At 45.2% G+C, this 23,723-nt stretch overlaps 1 protein-coding gene across 1 annotated transcript in view; it reads left to right on the top strand.

Annotated features, from left to right (window-relative positions):
• The window catches only part of LOC129736267 (glutamate receptor ionotropic, NMDA 2B-like), an 86,896-nt gene that overhangs the window by 32,094 nt on the left and 31,079 nt on the right, over positions 1-23,723 (top strand). The window contains exon 2 of the mRNA XM_055712684.1: positions 4,542-4,970. Within this exon, the coding sequence (XP_055568659.1) occupies positions 4,560-4,970 (411 nt within the window). The 5' untranslated portion in view covers positions 4,542-4,559. The remainder of the gene's footprint in view (positions 1-4,541; positions 4,971-23,723) is intronic.

Consider the following 23,723-nt stretch of genomic DNA (forward strand, 5'->3'; position numbering starts at 1 on the left):
CTCCAGGGAAGTACAAGAGGCGGAGGCTGGAGGTAGGTGATGCTGTTCTTTCTCCAGTACAGAGTCTATGCCCCTGCATTTTTTTTTGCTGGTGACTGGTGCACACTGCTCAGCCTCCCGTCCCAAGTATTGTATTCCTCCTAATTAGGAAAGCTGCCTTCGAGACAGCTTTTTGTCTGGGACTGCAATGTTACAGAACTTCCTTTCCTCTTGCTGTCTTGAGCCTGGAGATAGGGTTTTAGGGGCCTGCAAATACCCTCCCAAGGGACTATTGTGCAAGGCTACGCAGCTGGCACAATTGCAGCAGAGGGAGGTACCAGCACCAGCATGCGACAGAACTGCCCTCAAACTCCTGGGACCAGCCTGCATTCTGCCTTGGTTTCTTCTCTGACTTGAAGATTGCCTAGCTTTGCTGTACACCGCCTGAGTAGTACTTTATTTACAGTTAGCCTGGTTGAATGCACAGTGACCTATTTGTGTACTTTCTGTATTTTGAAATATTGTCCAGAAATATCTCCAAATGCTGAGCTGTATTTTGCCTGTGTAGCCTAATAATTTTCTATTAATACTTAACTTAGGTCTGATCCACATAAAAATGCAGTGTCAAATAAGGTTCTCATGATATTTTTAAGCGATCTAACCTTTGGTCCTGGATAAATTCCAATCTGAATAATTACTGTCTGACTACCTACATTCCTCTTGCATTTCCAGTCAGAGAAGTTAGCTTTCCCTTCCCATTTTAACAGTGATTGTGTAACATTGCTCTGCAGCACTAACTAGATGCTGCATTCCTCTACAATGGTGGATATGTTTTATTGGTGAGTAAAATGAGATTATAGAGGTATAATGGTTTTACAGGCGTGTTTATACCTAAATACAGATATGTCTGTAAAACCACTTTGTCTAATGGCCTTGTCATATACTATTTTACAGGGAGTAAGGGACAATGTAATAGAGTGGAGTAATGTGTAAAGGGTTTAACTTACCAGACTGGAGTTTGGGGTTTGCTAAATTGTTTCAGAGTGACAAAATCACAGAAAAGATTCCAAACACTGCGTTGCAAATACTTTGTAATAAAATATACTGGCATGTTTTAAAAATTGTTCTTGATTGGTAAATTTATACTCTAGCAAAATTAAAGTTCCTTGAAACAGCTAAGGGCAAATGCCCTGTTTTACAACTGCAGCCTTGTCAGGTATTTGTGAATTTCTCAGTTTCTCTTCCTCACTGGAAACAGGAACACCACTCGAGAAGCTCTGCATGCTGCCTCCAGTGCTTCCTTGGTTGGGTGCTTTAAACTTTTGCATTTGAACAGTGTAGAAAGTAATGGATAAAACTTGCTGCTGTGTATGCAGTAACACATTATCACAATAGCTCTGGGGTCACCTTCTTCTGGTAATAAGTCTGTGCTGGTTCACCCCTGCCTCTCCTGTACTAGCAGACATTCAAGAGGGGCTTGTAGTGAGCCAGATCAGAGAGATGGGGTCGGTGCGAGGACGTTTGTCCCTTTCTCCAACAGCCAGCATTTGCATGTGGACAGAAAGGTGGATAGTGGTTACTGCTTGTGAACATAAGGTAGCCCCAAGGAGGGTAGGGAAGGGATTGTAACGCCATGAATACCCCTGTTGTGGTCCTTGAGCAGTTCAGCTCTGCACCGTGAATCTGCTGCTGCCTTGTGGGAACTGAATGGTGGCCACCACCACTCAGCCCTGAGTTGGGTGTGATTTATTGGCATTCCCCTGCCTTATTGCACCCCTGGGTCCCATCCCATGAGGGAGCCCAACTTGGGCATGGTACCTGTTATTCCCTCAGAAGCACACTGCTCTCTGGCATGCAGACTGCCTATGGAGCACCTGAAGAACATTGTGAGTATGACAGAAGTGTTGGATGTGAGTGAGAGATGGAGGGAGACCTGTCTCAGGTGGCACAATAGAGGCTACGTAGGCATTGCTCTGCTTGATCCAGAGGGGGCTTATGGCCGAGGATCCAAATTGAAGATATCAGGTTGACTGTGGAGGCACTGACAACCTCTACTTCACATTAGCATATTCCTAGCCCTGGCTGCTCCCTGCATATCTGTCCAAAGCCTGAGGATCTGGCACTGTACAGGGAACTCAGTCATCTTGTTTTGAATGGAGAAACCTGCCTGGGGGGCACATCCCATGCCCCAACAGACTGGCACCTCTGTGCTCTTCAGGATCTGGGCTCTTTTCTGCTGCACAGAGGTAAATGGCTTTGATGCAGGTGAAGAGAAAGGAATGGGTTTCTTGGCTGGCGTTTTTCCCTGTGGGAGAAGTCTGTGTTTGGGCGTGAAGGCAGACAGCTGTCATGGCTAGCTGTGATGCCCAGGGAGCAGAGTGCAGGTTTTTCCCAGCCCCTCTCCCACCAGGAATACTTTGTGGAGCCTTCCAACCCAGGGCTCAAATAGCAGTGATGCAGGAGGTATGCAGGTGATCATGGCAGGTGTCTGCCTTTATGCCCAAACACAGACTTCTCCCAGGTTAACCAAGCATAATATACTCTGTGCCTCTATGCAGAGGGATCGCAGGAGACATATTTTAAAGAGAACAAATACAGCATTAAAGTGAGTGAGCAAGAGAATGAGAGACAGAGAGCGTATAGAGTGCATTAAAGTTAATAAAGCATTGCAGGAGTAGGGACTGCATTTCACTGTTAAGGAATCTAATTTAGTGACTCGTAATTGGAAGATAACAGTCCTGCCGGAATGAAGTTAGCTGTTCATTTTGCCAAACTCTCAAAGTCTCTTGGTTCTCCTTGTGAGCATCTCTCAGAAAGTGAGTCTGTCAGAGAGTTTAGAATCGATTGGTATTTCACACTTGTGGTCCCTTTCAGCCTCCTAAGCGGATTTGGTTCCTCCTGTGCATATTTATTATCTATTTTATTATCTGCTTATTTATCCAGTAATATCAATGCAGGATACGTTCTCTCTGCTTTAGCATGACAATAGGGAGCAAGTGCTGAGCCTACGTGTTCTCCTGGACCAGGCAAGATCAGGCCTCCTGTGCCCTTTCCCTGTGGGTGGCTGGTTCCAGGTAGGATTGTTCCATGGACTTCCAGCTTCCCCAAAGTCTTGCTAGCTTTCTCCCTGCTGCTGTGGCTTCTGTTCATTTGATAGAGGCATGTGTAGCAGTAAACAGTGTTGAAGGGTCTCATTCCTGGACTCCCAAGGCCAGAGGTGTAGTGCCAACAATCGCAGGGCTGGTGTATTTATTGCAAGCATGCCTGGCTGTTGAAGAACAGAGTTATGGGCATGAATAGCTGAGCAGGACCTTTTGTGCTGAGGAAGAGCCTTCTTTAATTTTAAATGCCTGAAATCTCCTTGGGACAGCAGCATGGCCCTGGGTGGGCACACTGAGCAGTGCTGCCTCCCACAGGGGTGGTGGGAGGGGTGGGTGGATGCTGCTCTGTTGTTGTCTCCAGACTGGGGGGATGTCTGATATTTACACTGCATAGGTGCTGAAAGAATTAATTTTTTAGTGTTTGTAAAGTGCTTTGAGGATGAAAAGTGCTATGGAAATGTGAACTATTATTAAAAAGAGATAGAATAAAGAAAGAGCTAGGAACAATCCTGCAGGGAACAGTCCTGCTCAGGCAGGGGCTGGAGAGATGACCTCATTGGGTTTTTCCATTTCTACTGTTATGATTACAAAATAAAGTGGACGTGGTCAGGGAAAAGATTGCTGTAACATCCCTGGCTGTAGTAGCTGAGGGTGAATCTTTGTAAGCTTTGTGGGTCTTCCTGCTTCTGGGCAAAAGGATTTGTTATATGGGCTTGGAGGGATTGTCTTCCCCACACTGCACTGATCCAGTTTTGGCCATAACCGGCCAGGAAATTTTGTGTTCCTGGCTTTTTAAAAAGAAATGAACCTTGTATAGGTGAAAGGCATATGGCTGACTGTACTACAGACTGGAGCTGTGTGTGTCCTGGTGGTAGGAAGCATACATGGGCATCCAATGACCTTGCCCATTTGTCCTGGGGGAACCATGCTGAAAAAGTAAAAGGGAACCCTTATCTGCCTGGTCCCTTCAGCATCCCTGCCTATGCCTCTAGCAGAAGGCCAAACTGATCACAAGCACCAGTAATTCCTTTGTGTTGAGGGTGAGCACTTAGACATAGACTTGACATAAGCGACTAGTTTCACAAAGACAGCCAATCAGCCATCAAAGGACAATTCTCTATCACTTTTGACTTGGGTCTCAGAGTGACATGGGACTTGAGAGATGACATGATCCCATCTTCTGCTGACAGCTGTTCTCTGAAGTGACTCCAAACTCTGAAGTAGAGGCTGGACTGGTCTAGCCCCACCTCGACTTTAACAGAGCCCTGAATGTAGCCAAAGGGCTGGGTATCAGGCAAGAGGGACTGGTGGGTGGAGGGCTAGTGACTGAAGATCAATGGATCTGCCTTGTAGGCTGAGTGTATGATTGACTTGTCAATTAATCGCTTTCTCTTTCTCTTACTTTCTCCCCTTTCTTCTTTTTTTTTTCTTTTCTTTTTCGTTTCCTTCTTCCTCACTCAGGGAGTGTAAGTGCCAAAGATGAGGCCCAGGGTGGAGTGCTACTCTCCAAGGTTTTGGCTGGTGCTGGCAGTCCTTGCAACAACAGGGAGTGGGGCCCATGCCCAGAAAAGCCACCCGAGCATTGGCATTGCAGTCATCCTGGTGGGGACCTCAGACGAAGTGGCCATCAAAGATGCCCACGAGAAAGATGACTTCCACCACCTATCAGTGGTGCCTCGGGTAGAGCTGGTGGCCATGAATGAAACAGATCCCAAAAGCATCATCACCCGCATCTGTGACCTCATGTCAGATCGGAAGATTCAAGGGGTGGTATTTGCTGATGACACCGACCAGGAAGCCATTGCCCAGATCCTGGACTTCATCTCTGCCCAGACCCTCACTCCCATCCTGGGCATCCATGGAGGCTCCTCTATGATCATGGCAGATAAGGTAAATTTGAGCTTCCTTCTGTCGCAGACCCGCAGATTGAAACTTAAAACAGAAAGTACTATCTTATTCTGTGATCCTCAGGTGTAGTCTCATGGGGCTGAAGAGTTGGGGGATTAGAGAGTCTGAGATTCAAAGAAAGATTAAAAGAGCTAACTGTGTGTAGCACCACTGAGAAGAGCCTATTAATCATGTGGAATTATCTGCAACAGAGAAAAACCAAGGAGGGAAAGGAGCACGTAGAAGAGAGGTGCGAAAGAATCAGCCCTTTTCTTGTTCCTTAGGAAGGGTAAAGACCCCTGATAATTGTGCTTTTTTTTTAAGGTTTTATTTTTGCCTGTGCTTTACCTTGGAATTGTCAAGGATGCTAGCTTGGGTTTTTCCTGCATGCAGCTGGAGGACATTGTGGGATTTTCAGGGATGTTTAATATGACTCTTACGTCTTAATTGGAAAGTAATTGAATCTTTAATAAAGCCATCCTCTCTCAGAAGTGTTCATTAGCTCTTGAAGTTAAATAGGTGTTAGCTAAATCAACTAACCAGTCTGAACTAGTCCAGCCAAGTATTTCCACCCCCGCCCTCCTGCGCTATTTTATTCCTTCATATCGCTGACATTTCACGGTTTTCCCAGGCCCCAGCCACTGTTCTGGGGAATTACTATACAAACAAGCCTTCCTGCTACTGTTTTGAACAGGGCAAGATGTAGAGGGAGCAGCATCTTTGGCCAGCTGAAACTCTCAGCTTAGGGGAGCCTCTACGGGGTGCAGCTGGATCTGATACAAGTCTCCCCCTCTGGGAGAAACAAGGCACACAGCAATTCACACCTGAATGTGCATTTGGCCAGATGGTGTGGCTAACAGTGGCCTCTGGGCTGCTGTGGGCCAGTGGGAATATCTGAGAGGAGTGGGCTGTCCTTTTCCCTGCAGGCTCGGTGCCAGAGTCTGGGCCAAGCCCTTTATTGAGAAGACCCTCTTGTCCACACTTTGTGCATCACAAAGAAATAAACAGGGACACAAGCCAACAGCCTTTTTCTTTTACAGGTCACTTTTAACTGAATCTGAGACATTTAACCGGGCAGAATAGGGTCTAATTGAATGACAGGGAAGAACTAAACTGGCCACCGTGGCAGCTTTTCCTCAGAAAATGGTTTAGTGAGCTGAGAGACCCAGGCACTTTCTGTTTTATTTACCTTATAAATAAATAATCCAGTGCAGGTTATTGTAGGTGAGTAGATGGGAATAAATTACTCACGAATTATTTTCTCACTCTGACCAACCGTTCAGTTGCCAAATAACATACAGTTAATATGCGGTGTTATAGTCTCATATCAGCCTTTGGACTGCAGTAGTCATGGAATAAAATAGCCACAGGCCTTTTTTTTTCCCTTTCCTTCAAGAGTTGCACAAGTGCTAAAGTCATGTCATTTTGCCCCATGCCACCGACAGTAAAGCTTTTCTGTCTTGGAGGACAGTCAGGCAACAACGTTGCATCTTGATGCTCTCCTGCCTGCTGCATTGCATAGTTATTGATGTCTGTGCAGAAGAGCTCTGAAGCCCTCATTGCTTGAGTGCTGCATTTCACACTTATGGTGACATTTTACATCCTCTTTGAACAAGTGTAAGTGTAACTGATGCCAGATCTCCTAAGCACTGGGAAAAGGTCCTTGTGACTTTGAACATGGCAGGCCAAATTCTGATTTCAGACTCCCGCAGTGTAAATCCAGCACAGCCCCATTGCTTTTGGCAGGATTAAACCAGATTTACGGTGCCATAATTCAAAGAGAGATCTGGCCTATTGAACTTTGCAAATTTTTCTTTCTACCTTGGGAAGGCAGCATCTCCCACAACTGCCCTGTATACCCCACTGGCTTGCTTCTGAAGAGTATTCTGGTGGGCAGGAAGCCCATGGGGATCTCAAAGGCAGAAGCCTTATGAATGGAGACTCGTGTTTTATCAAGCTCCCTTTTTTTGTAGTTTTGCAGACAAGAGAAGCAGGTTACATACACAGATCTGCAGTTTTAGGAAAGGGCAAGATTTCTTTTTAAACATTAATTGGAAAGGCTGACCTTTATACCTTCTGATTCACAGGTGTATAATCTTTAATGGATAATATTTATTTGATGAATTGAATTAAAATATGGTAGAGAGTAAATACATTGATATTCTACTAAAAATACTGAAGTCAGCCTTCTAAGTCCTCAAATGATTTATTTTCCACTGAGGGCTTTGACAAATGCTTTGCTTTTAGTGACTCTTAGTAATTTCTTTGCAGATGACTTGTGTGGCTGGAGTTTGATCCTGCAAGCATGCATGGATCACTTCTTTCAGCATCCCCTCAACACCCACAGCAGTCAGCTGTGATTGAACTTGCTCAGCATTTCACAGGTTCAGACCTGCACTTATAGCTTCGTTATGCTCCATGTGCATTTGTGATCAGTAGCACCAATAATACCTAAAGAATGCTACAAACCACTAATGCCTTGGTGTGACAGATAAGCCCCTCTTCTCTGGAGGTTAATGCGAAAAACTCCTCAGTCAAACCACCCTCCCTGGAATAGCATGTGAAATTCTGTTTCACCTTCAATGAGGGCTTAATAAGTGTGTCTGGGAGGAAATTTGTGTCTATGTGTAAAAAGGGTTTTGTAATACACTGTGAAGCTGGTAAATTGAGACATGAAAGGGCAGGCAAAAAAAAAAAAAAAGAAAGAAAAGAAGAGAGGATTTCAAACCTGATTTTTTTTTTTCTTGTATATATAGACAGAAATATTGTATAATATGCATTATAGGCTGACTTCATCTCAGTTCACATGCATTTGGAAGTTTGCTACCTACCAGCTGGAGGTCTAGGTATCATTACAGTCAGTGGGGAAGGAGGCACCACTGGAGGACAGCTCACCCCACCCACCTCAGGGTGCAGTGACATGCTCATGGGGTAGGCCTATGTCTCCGCACTGATTACTGAAGAAGGCTGTACCCCAGATTCCTCATGATGCCTCAAGTAAAATGCTGTGAATCCTGCCCTATGTATAACACAGCAGGTGGAGGTATGTTCCTGAAAGTGTAACATCTGGCACTGCTGATTGTTTTGTTAAAACTCATGCTCTTTAATATTGCATTTGACTAGGTTTTGTAGATAATGTATATATCTACTTGTTTTCCCTGTGTTTTGCCTTTCTCTTCTGAAAAATAAGTATATAGGTATTTGCATATGTTTTTGCTGCTTCTCTCCTGGGTGCTTACGTCTCTAATCCCACCTGTTTAGCTGTTACACAGTGTTACATTTAATCTCTGCCTAATTTGGCATCAGAAGAAAATAACTAGATGATCTGTGGCACACTGCAATCTGGGTTTAGTTCCAGGAAAATGAAGCATAGACACATGATGTGCCTCACTCCAGCTCTGGAGAGACCACTTTGCCGAAGAAGAGTCTTGTAATAGCCAGTTCAGTCCCTTCAGTCTCAGATGAACATGCCAGCAGTGATGTCAAACAGCGTGAACTGCCGCAGTTGTTTTGGTGGGGCTGGGTGGCCTGGGAGTGATGGCTGAGGGGTCCAAGCCCTGCAGCTGTAGGGCAGGGTAGAAGAGTGATTGCGCTGCTTCAGCCCTGCAAGGAAGTTCCTGTTCTTGTTTTGGTGCTGACACCTTGCAAAGGGACTAGGAGGATAGCGTCATCTCATCTGGACCTCTGACGCGAAAGGGATCAGCACAGATCGCTGATGATCTGTAATTAATCTAGAATAGGTGATATGGAAAGGAGAGAAATGTGCATCACCACCAATGTTAGGTGCTTGTGATCCAAGAACTTTGCTTGTGGAAGCTCTCTGGTCTCTTCAGTTTGCCTGAAGTTGCTGCAATGACATTTATAGCTTTGTGTTGCCTGATCTTAAGCATTAGTTTGCTTTGTCCAGAGGACTGCAATACACTTGCGTCTGGTGAACACATCTGCTCCCATTCCAGCATTTAAAATAATTTCTCCTTTCTCCCCAGTTGTTTTGAAAGCAGAAATTCAATCCTATAATGGTGTGGAAATAGCTGACAGATGAGGATTCTCTGTTTAGGAGACTGATGGTGGAAGGAAACATTCAAGGCTGCAAACCAAGCTCCAGTTCAGATAAGCACACAAGCCAGTATCTTGTGTTTGCAGACCTGAGACTGGAAATGGGCTGGGCTTTTCTTCATTATATTTTCAGTATTACCTAAAATCACTTTTGGCCAAAACTATAAGGTAAAGGAGCAGTCACAGAAAAGGAAATAACAATAACAATGTACATTTATGGGCAATTTAAGAGAACAGCAAATTGTTATTCAGATTTAGGACACTTACAGTGTTGGAAAAGATTTAGCTTCTTGCCTAAAAAACGACCTCACCATTTGGCTGACTGGTCCGTTTTGTAATGATAGACTACTTAACTTTTTAAAATAACAGAAAAAGTCAACTTGGGGATAATGAAAGCAGAGAAGGTAAGAGCAGAAAATACCTTGGGTTCTCTTATAGCACAGCTGGTGACCATCACTTTTGGTGGAAATGTCCCTTGCTAGTTCTCCACAGTGACATTATTTTGCCAAAGCTTCATGTACTGTGCAGCTTTATAGTAGCATAATGGTGCACAGGCAGCACCCAGGAAAAATACTGGAAGAACAGGATGATTATGTTTTCCCAGCTGAAGATCATTCTCCTTTCTCTCTGCATCCCTTGCTATTTTTTCCAGGGCTTGCTTGTGCAGGGTAGCTATACTGTTGGAAATAAATGGGTAGGAAAGAAGATCTGTTAAATTGGGCTGTGCCCGTAGTAATATCTGAAATAAAAACTTGAAATCTAAAATCTGTGATCTGTTCTAGGACAGATTCTTCCTTTTCTCACACAGCATAAAGCTGACTTTTCTGCTACTCTTTCTACTACCTTGGTTTTTTTCCCCACCATTCACACCAAAGCTGAATTTTTTTCTCTGACTTTCCATCCTGACTTCATAAATCCTTGTCCCCCCCTTTTTTTAAAAAAAATTTTATTATTTTTTTTTTATTGTCAAGATTTCCAAAACATTGGCTCTCTTCCTTTCAGTGCTGAAGGTTGCTGTGATCACTTCATGCCTGGGTAATGCTGCTGCAGCAATAATATTCTTTGGTATTTTGGAGGGGATCAAGTCCAAATTTGGGCTACAGGTGTAAAGCACCAGGGAAGAAAACAAGCTTCTGGTCAGAGTGTAGCAAAGTGATGCTGCAGGTACAGGGAAGCCAAAACTAGTTGGATAAGCTGAGCACCTAGATACACACTGAAACCAGGACAGAGTCAAAGACACTGGGACAGTGCTGCTAAAAGCAGAACATCTGTAATTAAAAGCAAAGCACTTTCACTCTCAGGTTTCCAAAGGTTAAGTACTAGGGATGCGTGGTGAATGCAAACCTCATTTTTTGGATGTAAATCTGTTTCATTTCCATTAAAGATGACATCTGCAAATTTTAGAGGCCTGTGTGAAGGAAATTCGGGGGGGGAGGGAAAACCAAACCAAAATAAAAAGTTCACTTTGAATGGATTATATGAACAGGAGTGAAATAAATTCCGAACAAAATGCTGCTTGGAAAGGGGGGGAGATAAAAGACATATTTTGATCTGCAGACATTGAAAGAGTATGGTTCAATGTTGATAGAAGATTTCTAACCCTTTTTTCCTTCCAAAGGAAAATTATATGCAGTTCATGTAATTTCACAAAGTATTTTTGTTTCTCTGAAACTCTATTTGATTATAGCAATAGTTTAAATATTTCTTAGACTAATCTAGTGAGTGGCAAAGATGAGTTTAATCTTAAAAAATAAAATGAAATAACCAGTGGTTTCCTTTCAAGCTTTTAATAATTTTATTTAGGACATGATTAATACACTACTTCTGCTTTTGGTACTCTGTTTCCTCTTGCTGCCAAACGAAAGCTCTGTGTAGTTCACAAATAATGAACTAAATATTGTGTGTCCTCAAACTATGAGCCTGCTGCAAAAGTTGGAGAGGGAGAAGAAAGGTAGGTCACAGAGCTATAAACAATAAAAGCTGGTATGGTATGCCAGTGTTGGTTTTCCCTTGAGCATACACATGTAATAACAGGCCAGGTGGTTCTGTAATTTATGTTTACATCTGTGTATAATCCATCCATACAAAATGACATTTTTTCATATAATGAAAGGGAATATAGGTAGTGTATTTCTGTGGAGTTTAATTAGCATCTGAGAATTTCCCTAGAACAATTTTTATTACTTTACAAATGAATTACAGCACTTAAAATCCCTTAGATATTAGGAACCCTGGAAATGAACTTTTAAGAGCTTTAACCTCTCCCCAGGGCCATTAAATCCTTCAATGTTAACTCTCATTTTCTAAACAAGACCCTCAAGTACTCTTGCCAATATTATTTCAATGAAAAAAAAAGACTTTTCAAAGAAATGTATTGTTTCTTTTACTAAATATCCTATTTAAACAGTCTGCTTTTTTTAATTTTACAAGTTTCCCTCTACTTTATCTCCCATTTGCTTGGGAGGAACTCCATTTCAAGGCCTTCAGGTTTTTTTGGGTATAGTTTTCAAGAGTCACAAGAAAAACCCATGAGTTTGGTAATTATTTTTTTGGGGGGTGGGGATGGAGGGTGTCACTTAAAAAAAAAAAGGCCAGCAAGATTTTTTTTTTTAAATCTTACAGAATTTTAAATTAAAAAAATCTTAAATATATATATAATATATGTGTGTATATATATATATATATATATAAAATGTTATATAAACATAACTTTCCCTGAAATATCCCCATAGCTTTTTCCCCCCCTAATAATTTCTACTGATGCACTTCATATCTGCCCTAAGCCTTGGAAGTGCAATGCCTTGGATACCTGAAGCCTGAAGGAACCATCTGAGCTTGAGTGTCACAGAGTTGTGAAGAAGAAAACCTGGAGGGACTCTGGTGAGGCTCATGCCCTGCCAAGGTGCTTTTGGGCGGCGGCAGTGCTGGGGCAGGGGTAGGATGCTGAAGGAGAAGACAACTACACAGAAGCACGGGTGCACTCCCTCGGAAAAAGTTGTCCCAGACAACAAATGCCAAGCAATACTGAAGTCTGGTTCCTTTACATCAGCCTCTTGTAGCTATTTATAAGCTGCTTTATTTTGGGTCATAGAATTCTTCTTCCAGGAGTACTGAGTGTTTGTTTTCTTCTGTTGTTATAGTGATGGGGTTTTTTTGAGTGACAGAAGACCTTTCCTTGCCTAGCTCCAAATGTAACCGCTGCAACTTACCTGAGGGAAAGAGAAGCTGAATTAGCCTCTTTCCTACTAATGTTTAAATGCAGTGTTGCCATTGTTTGCCTAGAAATAGAAATATTGAAATATCTGTGGGGAAAAGGTTGATTTCCACCCAGCTTGCACCTGGCAAGTGACAGGGCTTTTGTGGAAAAGGTCTTCCTTGCTAGCTTTCTAACCTTGACTTTCATAGTGATGATGTTTGGGTAGATCTCCAAATCTGTGAGCACTTATTTAGAGAAAATCTGGGAGTTTGATGAGATCTGACCCACAGTTATTTATAATCATTATTATAACCCTTTTCTTCAAAACAAAAACTCAACACAAAAGTATTAAATCAATTTGTGCCATCCCCAGCTGGACAAGGAGATTAGTTTTTTTCATTCTGGAGCAGGCAGTCCTTTATTACAACCCCAAGCGGTTACTTGTCTCACAAAATCTAAATTAATTACACTCAAATTTGTCCCTACCCTAAACCGGCCTCAAAACGAAATTGAAAACATGGAGTGTGAAATTGTCTGATGCTTCTGCTTTAGATCCACATGTCATCCCCCAGTAACCATGGGACACAGAGAAACAATCCTTTCCAGGGAATCTCTTATTCTCTTTGCCTTTTATTTGCCTTATTAACCAAGTTTGGAGAGGGTGGATTGTGAAGGAAGTTAAGGGAATTGCATATACACAGGCTGGAAAAAAACAAGGTACAGAAAAAGATAAAATTGTCGCCTGTGACTCTGTTAAGGGTCTGGAGGAACTGATGTATGAAGAAAGACTGAAACAGCTATATGTGCGTATTGTAAATTGGCTGAACAGTGAGTCAGGATATGATTTATATATGCAGTGAATGGAGGTAGACTAAGATTAGAGAAAATAATGTCTGGTGTAGCTGCCAGAAGTGTAAGTCGGAGCGACAGGATAAAGTTGAAAAAAGATATTAAATTATATATTATGATATGTTAAATGATAATATTAAATGATCTATATGTGTATCAAGAAAAAAGTTCAGACACTGAATTTTATTAGGATGTGCTCTGGTCTCCTTAGGGAAGAGCACAGAAACCATGTTGCTTCAGGTGTTTTCAAGCGGGACTGAACTAAATGCTGGGGAATGTTATATAGCTAAAGCGGAGGAGAAAGAAGATGAACGAGATGAGAGACAGACAGGAAAACGTCTTCGGAATCTAGGATTGGGGGGGGAGGGCAGGGAGAAGGAGAGAAAAAGGAGTAAGTTCTGAGAGTGACTGAAAAAAAATACCCTAAAGGCTCTGTCAAGGCAATTTTTCTTGTGTGCTTTGGCAGTAGCTTCTAGCTGTGTATCTATGAAGTGCCTGATAATAATAATAAATGTACATTTCAGAGGAAGGTGGGAAGAAGGAACGAAGAGCATGGAGAGTCTAACGGCAGGCAGGAAAAAAGCAAAAAAGGCAGGCAGACACAGTCAGGAGGACTGATCTAAAGGGTGCCGGCAGAATCAAGCAGGTCTAGCAGACCCGAGTTCTCACTGAAGCTTGGTATAAAACATAACTTTAAGACAGTTACTCAACTTCTGTCTACAGCAATTTGCCCTTTGCGAGGAGACCATAACAATGCTTTTGTAAAGTGCTTTGAGCTGTACAAAAGGCAAAGGCTACCTAATTGCTGGGGAGCAATTAATGGATTTGTCTAGCTGAAGTAAATACAATGTTTCATGTAAGAATCTGGACTCCAGGAGGAGAAGCTGTAACCCCCATTAGAGGTGGCTGAATAGCTGCGGCATGCAGGAGAGCTTATTGTATGCAGGGCTGATAGTGCTGTCTATTGTAAGCTTGCCCAGCATTCCCCATTATAAGATCCTCTTGGGGGTTTCCTGTAACTTTGCCAGACTATGACTGTTTGAGCAAAGTTTCCTATGCCAGGTGTATGCCTCAAGCTGATTGATTTATTTCGTTATTTATTTGGAAAATAAATCAGCTCTCTGAAAATGGGGCATGGGAAGATATGTGATTTACCCATGTTGCAAGTACTGACATGTTTTCCTCCGAAGGTTCTGCCTGACCACCACAGGTCCTCAGAGCAAAGGCACAGGCCTGGAGGGGTGTCTTTCAGGGGAGGACTTTCAACTAGAAATGTACTTATGCTACCACTGCACAGGCTGCCCCAAGGCTGGCATTGTTACGAGCATGAGAAACTGCGTATGTGCAGCAGACTCTTTTTAGCTGTTTGCTATGCATCTTGAAAAGATCTTGTCTTGCAAACTGTGCCTCAGAACTGCAGCTAGACCTGGGGGCTGCACAGGCCATGCTGGGGCTGCAGTTCTCCTCTGGGGTCCTGGTTGGGTCTAGGCAGGATAAATGCACTGTGCAGCAGGGGCTCTGGGCTGGCACGTGGGTGAGGTGGTGGGCAGGGTATGCAGGGTGTGATGAGGAGCAATGCAGAGGCAGAGCATCTGGAAGAGATGCTGAAACAAGGACATGGGTGGGGAGCTGGGAAAAGGTGGGAAGCAGGGGATGGCATAGGAAAAGGCAGAGAGGAAAGAGGAGGAGACATGCCTGCACAGGTGATGCTGCTTGGCTTGCTATGGGAGCAAGAGCTGGGGATCAGGGGGTGGCAGAACTGCTGAGCAAACAGGATGTGGGGCATGAAACAGGAGGGGAAACCTGTCAGGTGGAAATGCGGTAAGGAGAGCAGGCCTGGGCTGTGGCAGGGCACAGGGTAGTGGTACTGGGCAGCTTCACCTGTGAGCACTGCCTCCCCCTCCACCTGGACAGAAATATTCCCTCCCTGCTCTGCACCGAGCCACAAAGGGAATCAGAAATGGTTCCTTGAGGGGGATGGGGACACTGGCATCAGTGCTCCTCCCGGGGGAAGGCCAGTGGGTCTCCCAAAGCATGCCTGGGGCTGGCTCATCTGTGCCTCCCCTTACCAGCACACCCTGTGCCGGGGCCTCAGGCCTGGTGGGGAGGGGGAAGGCCCCCTGCAGCCTTTCTAGCTGCCTGGTTTGGGGCCAGTGTAGTCACTGCCAAGCCTCTGCGCTGGAGGGGCCAGATGGGAATCATTAGGAAGATGCTCTGTGATGGAGCTGCTGGCTGCTTCAGGTGTGTGCTCGTGCAGTGCAGTGCTTTGTCCCAGCTCCTGCTTGGGTGCTTGCTTTGCTGCTTGCTTTCTGCAGAAGCAGAGCTGTGTCCTTACCCTCCCGTCCTCGCTTGCTGCAGCAGTACAAAGGTGTGGGTTGAAGAGCCACATGGTGTAGCCCTGCCGTGGGGCTGTGCAGCATGTCCACCCAGCTGCCAGCCTTCCTGGGTCTCAAATCCTGCTCCACACCTGCCACCCTTCTCCTCCTCTCCCTTCTCTTGCTTCCCTTCCCCTCACCCTCTCCTGTCACTCTACCCATTTCTTAATTATTGTTTGCACTGTCCTTTCAAAATGCAGTGTGCTGTACAAATGTTAAGTGGTTTTATTATTATTTCTCCTTTTTCATTTGCATCCCTCACCCTCTCTTCTCTCACTTTTGTGGCTTCCAGAGAGAACGTGTGGGCTTACATTATTTATAGCTGTGTGAGAGTAATTACAGAAATGATTTAATTACTCAGTTAATACCGATCTCCACATCACCAGCTTGACGAGCTGGTGATCCTCTCACTGCAGCTGAACATGCAGTCTAGCATTGTCTATACCACATCACGGATGAGCGGGTAAGGAGAGGTGAAGCTTGGGAAAGGTTTGTGACAGCCTTGTGTGTTGCTGGTTACTCCCCCTGGGCTAAGGGATGAGGACCTGGCCAGGGGCAACTGTGTGGCGTCACCTCAGCTGGGGCAGAGCTGCCTGTGAGGTGGTGTGCGGTGAGGGTTTATGGCTGCCAGCTGATGGGGGCTGCCTCCAACACAAACCTACTTGATCTGAAGGTTCAATATTTGGTGTGCTGCATTAATGAGCTCTTCACATTTATCAAAGGTCAGAGATCCAGGAGGGTTTTATTGTCTTAACTTCCATTAAAGCCTACCAAATCATAGAGGTCACCCACCCTGCATGGGGCTGAGTGCGAAGTAAAATTACTATCACCAGAAATGTTCTTGCTTGCACATGGATGCATGTAGCTCTCACCCTCTTGAAATAAATGAATTTTCCCTCTGAAAGGGATGGCCACCTCTTTCTGAGACTCTCCCCATTAGAAATACAGTGTTGCCACTGCTTCCAGTTCACAAAGGCTTGTGGGGAGTAGGGAACCTCCTGTTGCTGGTGTAGTATGGAAGGAGGTTGAGAGAGGGGAGCATGTACTTTGCTTCAGGGGACACACTGAGCCAATGGTTACTGATACCTTTTAGTTATCTACTAAAGACTGTTAAAAATAAAACCATAAACCACCACCTAGTGAGCTGAGGAGAAACATAAGGAGGACAATCCTCGTCTGAAGGTACTGTAGATAAAAATGAGTGGTCAATGGACTCTTAACAAAGGAGTCAGTCGCTTGGGAGGTGGAGAGAGAGACTCTTGTTGGATAATGGCACATTTGTCAGATAATGGTGTATGGAGAGAGCATCTCTCAGAAGTGTCTGCCTTCTGTGTCTCCAAGCTGTGTGGTTCCATTTGGGCTCCTTCTTGGCCTGGGCTGTGGGCCAGGCTCAGCCTGTTCCTCGGCATGGCAGGGCTGGGTGGGTGGTGGGAGGGTTGGGAACAGGTGGCATCGGGGCTGGTAGAGTGGAGTGCCAAGCTGCCAGGCGCAAGACACCTGGTATCTGAATGGGCTCTGCCCACTTCCCAGGAAGCGATGGCAATCGAAGAAGTAGGTTAAAGCGTTTTGAGTGCGAACAGTGATTATAGGTGCTTTTTTTTTTTTTTTTTGACATCCAGCATGAGACAGGTTAAGGCAGCCCAAATGTGAAAAAATAGTGGGCATCTCCATCTTCTGAAAGTTGGGCCTTTCAGGTTGTATCTCTGAATGGACATCCAGAGTTGCTCATTGCTTTTGCAAATCCACATGAGAGGCTTTTTCACCCCACCTTCCCCACCCCCACCCCCCCCCCGCCACCTCCCCCCCCCCCCCCAGCATTTGGCAAGCTTGAAAGTCAATTTTATGACCTGACATTGGAACAGCTTGTTGAGAAGACAGAGTGAGTGGAAAGGCAATGGAACAAGTAATTTTGTCAGCTCCCAAATGAATGAATCCTGTTTTCAGTGGATTCACATCCCATGGTTAATTGACTCTTTAATGCAATTATATACTAAAACTAATGTGAGCTCAGCCCTTAGTAGACACCAGAGAGTCCACAGAGGAGAGAACTTGAGCTGGGTAAAGAGACTTCAGAAGAGCTCAACTCATCCTTCCCCCAATGGTGAGGACCAGGGGCATTAAAAGGATCTAATTTCTCCACCTGCTGCCCTGTTTCAATTGATGTCCAGTCCAAATAAGTGGGTGTGCCCATAGCAGTTTCATTTTTTCAAGAGCTGTCTACACCTCCTCCCTACAATAATCTCATTCCCCCAGGTCTTCTGTTACTTTTCTCCCAGTTTCCACTGTGTCTTTTATACCTGCTGGCTGGGCAAAAGAGCAATGTACTGTGGTGCCCCAGGGGTTCTGGGTATAGGGGCTGCCCACTGCAGGCATGCTGCCAGGTCAGGATGAAGTTTGTTTGATTGCCTAGTGAGCCTTTGAGTTGAGTGGGTGAATCATGTGCACTGCTGTGGGGGCAGACAAAGGATGCAGGACCACATGCGGTTGCAGGCTGTATGTTGCACAGCACTTTAAGGATTTAATTCTCCTTGACTCCTCTGCCCCTTTGTCAAACCAGGTAGGAACTGGCCAGCCAGTTCAAGAGTTACTGGGAAGCCTGACTGACACATGCACAAACAAACACACACCAGGTTTGCAGAAGTCTTATTTCCTATAGAAAACAAGATAAAAATGCACACAGAAGGTAAGCAAAGCCCTGCATCAGAATTGTCTCAGGAGCTGTGATTTCCGCACAAGTGACCCATGCACAGTGCATCCCAAGCATGCTTGTAGGGTGCTCGCCCTCCCTGCCACATGCTTCCACAGTGACTCACTCTGATTCACCCCAGTGTAGTCCTGCTCTGTGATTCGCATAGACAAGCATGTAATGCAAGTGGTGCTGTCTCTTGAGGTTGGACATTTGGTTCACGCTTGTGTTCAGCACACATGTGTGCGCTCTGTGACTCACACTACTGCACCACGGTGGCTTGGATTGCAGCAGCAAATGAGACATAGTCATGAACAGGCACTTGCTCAGTGTTGTGTACTCCTATCCTTAGCTTTTGAAGGAGAACATGGTGCAAGGCTTGGAGATTTTAATATTTCTATCCAAAACCAGACCTCTTGAGAAAAGAAATTAGCCTGATGACAGTAGCAGTAATTGGATTATTCCGTTAGTATCCTCTGTGGAAGAGGAGGGCATATGACTTTAACTATATTTTCAATGCAGAGTCTTAAAAATTGCACTTAAAATGTGAATTGCACCTTGGTTTTCTCTGTTTTCTGCCCCACTTCTTTCTGCTTTTGGGCTGGCTGATCTTTCTGTCTAGCCTTATGGGCTAGACTTGTGGCAAGGCTACAGCCAGTTATAGTGGTTTGGGTTCCTCAGGTGGCACTGAAGGAAATCAGGGCATGCTCTAACCAGCAGGTGCCTTGGGTGGGCTAAGAGGGAGCCACCCTGAAGGTGAAAATAATGAAATATCCATTGTTCTAGAGGAGGGGGTGTGCTGAAAGGGCTGAACCCCTAGGAAGAGGAGAGATGTGAAAATCTGAGAGGTGTTATTAAATTAATGCAGGGTAGGGAAGTGCACAGCAAACTTTCGACATGTCTCTGAGCAGCAAATTCTCCTTGGTTCTATGGGCTAATCTCCTGCAGTTGCAGTCTGAGCACAAAAATAATTTATGATGTGACTGACAAAGTTTTGGAGTACACGCATGCCTGCCGGAGACAGCACTGCTGAGGTGGAAGGAGGTAGGGAGGAACTGGACAGAGGATGAACGAGCCAGCCTTCTCTTTCTGCTGTTTTTGGTCATGTGACAGACTCCCCAAAGTCATGTGGCCTACCTCTCTTTTGTTTTAAGTCTCTGATTATCTTTTGGTAAACTTTTGCTTATTTGGAATCTGCCAGGTGAGTTTTGCTGGGCTTTGGGCACATCCAAGTATTTGATGCAGTCATTACCTGGCCAGAGATGCAGATTATTTTGCTAGTCATTTGGTTCCTTAATTTAGATTTAATAAGTCATTTTGTGCTCCATTAATTAGGCCTTCATACAAAATGTTTAATACCAAAGTGTGTTTGCTTGCAGATGGTGGAACAGTTTCATTTAGGGAATGGCTGGAGACCTCACTGGGCTGCACCATTCCTTGTGCCCATGGTCCATTCTCCCGCAATGAGCCATGCTGCCGTTAACCTTCGCTGTCTCCATGTCCTGGCGTGAGGCCACAGGGCTCATCTTCACCAGGGCTTGTCCCAGCCATTCTTTCTGTCTGATCCCTCTGCCCTTGCTTGAGCTCCCTTGGAAGATTTTACGTGCACATGCGGATTTTAGATTTCATCTGCTTAATTTTTACAAACTGAAGCTGTGGCTGACAGCTTTCTTGCCAGAGGCAAAATAGGCTGGCAAAAACATGCTGTGATACTGACCACCAGGAGGAGAAAAGGAGGCTGAGAGTGGTATTTGTCTCCTGCTGCGCTTAGGGCCACATTTCTATCTGACAGTGTTGCTCACCTGTTACTGTACTGGTCCAAGCAGTGTGTTGCTCTATGTCTTGAGATGTGCCTGTAATGATACTCAGTAATATACAGTGCAAGCTGAGGGGAAGCATTTTGTGCCTCCAGAGTGCCAGTAGCCAGCCAGCAGCTCCTGCCATGCTGCTGCTATAAAATACACAAATCTCTTGAGTCATACATTGATGGCTTTTTTGTTTGGTAGTAGAGAAGTAAGCTTAGTTTTTCCATTTCTCCCTCTCCTGGTCTAGCCTAGACTGCAATACTAGGAAAAGGATTTTCTTGCTTGGCATATTTGGGTTTCTGTGGCCAGGGAGAAGTGTTTTTGTATGGGAACGGGCAACAGCATGTGGAAGATGTATGGCTGTGTCTCTGTAAACATGCCCGTGCAGAAGCATGTCCTGTCTTCCTCCACACTGCATGCATCCCTGCAATCAAGGAATCCTTTTGGCCAAATGTTTTGCTGCCATTTGATGAATAAATTGGACAGGGAAATGAGCTGACATGAGTAGGTTAGACATGAGGGGGCAAAGATCATGTTGTGACAATCAATCTACATCTGCACTTAGGAATCTGTAGGGCATGGTCCTCTGGGAACTCATCCCCTGGAATTTGTTCCTTCAGTAACAAGGAGGGAACCTCCAGAGGATAAAGTCATATTCTGATATTCCTTCCTTGCCACTTAAGTGGCCTTATTATTCTTCATACTGGTCTGCCTCCATGTGTTTGCATCCTTTGAGGGGTAGCCCCTGCAGAATGGGTGGGACTTCTCCTTGGGGCTGAGAAAAGGTGGCAGAACTGTGCCAGGGTAAGAAAAGGATGAGGTGGCCTGTTGAATGTGGGTGTTCGACAAGAGGCAGCAGTGTGGAGGAAGGAATTAGGGTACCCTAAGAGTGAGAGTGGAAGGAGAAGAGGGTGTGGGAAGAGGAGGTTTGACATGATGTTCAGAGTAATTCGTAGACCGAAGTAGGCAGAAAGGTCTCAGGGTGAAATCAGATAATTAATTAACGACTGGAGGGATGCATCTTACTCTCTCAGCCTGCAATATGTGCATTGTGTAACTTCCAGTGAGTGTATCTCTCCTGCCACTTCTCTCACTTACCCCATGGCCAGATGTGCTCAGCAGCCCTCAGCTCTCTTGCAGACATCCTGTATGTGCCTTCTCAAGGCCCATGCACCAGAGGCTGGAGCTGCTGGTGGCTACTGTCACCCTGTATTATGTTGCCACCTCCTTGGTGACATGTGCTGCCACCCTGCGCTGTCACCATGTGGTTTGCCATGCATTCCCAGTTTCTGCCTTGTCCTGGGAGGTTTTTGTAGGGGGCTTTAAAGAAAGGAATGGGGGCTCTAGTTGCCTTTTCTCCTTTTCTCCCCCTGTTGCCCAAGAGGCAGGATCTGGCCCCACTGCTGGTGAGGCAGGAGAGGGAAGGCAGTACAGCATATGAGGAGTGACTCATTCTCCAGAAACGAAGCAAATGCACAAAAATGTGTCTGCACCTAAAGATGGGGGGGTGGGGGTGGGGGGGTGGGCGGGGAAGGAAATACAACTTAAGACTCAAAAGGTTCACTTTGGTTGCCCAAGTACCCCCAGAGGAACTCTTTGTTGCCAAATACTTTCCCTTCCACAGCCCCATTATTATTTTCCCCTTAGTATTTTCCCTTAATGGTTGAATCGTTTAACACCACATACACAGTCAGATCTGGCCGCTCTGGGGCGATTCTGGGTTGCCATGGCAATGAGGCCTGTCTCTCCAAATTAGGACATTTTTCCTGCTGCCTTTTCTATGCGAGGCTTTCTCTCATCTCTTTTTCTCTTACTCTCCCTTGATGTCTGAAGTGCTGAGTGCTGCCTCCTCTCTCACTCGCTCCCTGAAAGGGATCAGACTTTGCCCGTCTGAATTAATTCCTCTGAAGCCCGTGCCAGCTTGGCGTGTGCCGCCTCTGCAAGGACCAACTTTATGCTCCTCAATGAACCTGCTGCAGGATCAGGGTAGGAAGGGCTAGGAGAGGTGTAAAGGTGGTGAGGTTAGCGGGCAACAGCAGTGTGTGACCATGGCGTGTTTATACCCTGCTCCGTACACCACTGCCTCATCTCTGCCTGGGTGCTGCTGGGGCTGTCTGGAGCTGGGTGCTGGGGTGAGAGCTGCTTAGCTTAAAATATATCTTAGAACCAGAAAAGGTAGTGGAATAAACCTGGGGTGAACATAAATGAGCTGTCATGCACAAATCTGTCCGACAGCCTTGGTTCCCCAAGGTCCCATCCTCTATGGAGCGGGCACCTGCAGTGAGACCATAAGAGTCATCTGTCTCTTTGGGGTGTTGTGCTGCTGGGCCTTGTCCCCTGGATACACTGAGCTGTGCCTGGTACGTGTCAGTGTGCTGAAGCAGACAAGTGGCTATATACCACTTTTGCACCTGTATATTCCCCTTGCTGGCTTGGGATTTGGCGTGAGTCAGACCCACCTCGGTTTATTCTGTCTGTTGTCAGACTCCCAGGGCCTCTGTGGCAGCTGGGATTAGTATGACACAGGGATGCCCCCAGCCAAACTGTCTTCCCTGGGCTATGCCTCTGACCCAAGGGAGCAGGAAGAGAAAGGACTTGGCATAGAAAGCAGTAGAAAATTCACAGAAATGGAGACATGCCCATAGTGGGCAGGTCTGGGTGGCTGAGTAATGTCGGTGGCTGGGAGCAGATCTGCTGTCCCAGAGGAGTGTCATCATGACAGTGTGAGGCGATGCATGGCAGAGCAGTATGGTCCAGTGTTTTCTACACATCAGGGCAGAAATGAAAAGGTGATGTGATGAAGTTTCCTTGCTCGTTCTTCCCCTGGACAAACGGGCTACTACCCCAAGACCAGTTTTTAGCCTTGTGGTATACTTTGGGACTTTCATGTATAGCAGAAGGCAGAAAATCAGGGGAGGGCAAAAATAATGTATTGTGAATGTTTGGAGTGGAGATGAAAGTGTAAATTTTGCTTGAGAAGATGATTGGCCTCAAAGCCTGTTCTGTCCTGGCATTGCTGTTTTTCATAAAAGATGCTCTGGAGCTGGGGGCAGTTGGCTGTGAAGTGAAGAGCACAGCAGAGTGATATGCCATGGCTGAAGTCCTTGGGCTCAATCCCAGGTGCTCTGCACTTTTGGCTGCCGTGGGACATCAGTAATGTCCTGCTGGACTGACTGGGTGATCAGGCACACTCCTTTTCTTCAGGAAGACAAAAGTCTTGATTCTGTTTAATGATGCACTGTTTAAATAAAAAGAGGTGGGTGGACTTGTAAATTGGTTTGACCCATGGTGGTAGGGACTTTGCTATACTGTCCCAGTAGACTTAAAGCTGTCCAGTAAATGTTAATTTAGAAACTTTTTTGCAATGTGTGAACTGGTTTAGATCAAAAGCTGATTTAGCCCAGTGTTCTGCATCCAACAGCAACTGAAAGAGGATCAGTTGCTGATACTTCCTCCAAATATTCTTCAAGCACCCTGTGAGTTATGGTTCAGGGCTTTATAAGCTAGTCAGTGTATCTTTGTATTTAGTACCACTGGATGGGGTTTTTCTTCCATACACTTACCCATGTGCAAATTCTTGGCATTTGCAAACCTATACACATTTTTAGCATCCAAAAGACAAGGAGTTTCACCATTTAAAGGCTTATGGGTTGAATTAGTTCTTCTTTGTTGGAAATTTGCCACCTGGCATTCTTTTGATAACCCCTCATACTTTTACCGGAACAAAAGTCTTAGAAGTCTTCACCATACTCCCCCCAGATGTCACTTTTCTGCAGGAGAACTGCAATT

Source organism: Falco cherrug, chromosome 5 (assembly GCF_023634085.1).
Source record: "Falco cherrug isolate bFalChe1 chromosome 5, bFalChe1.pri, whole genome shotgun sequence".
NCBI lineage: Eukaryota > Metazoa > Chordata > Aves > Falconiformes > Falconidae > Falco > Falco cherrug.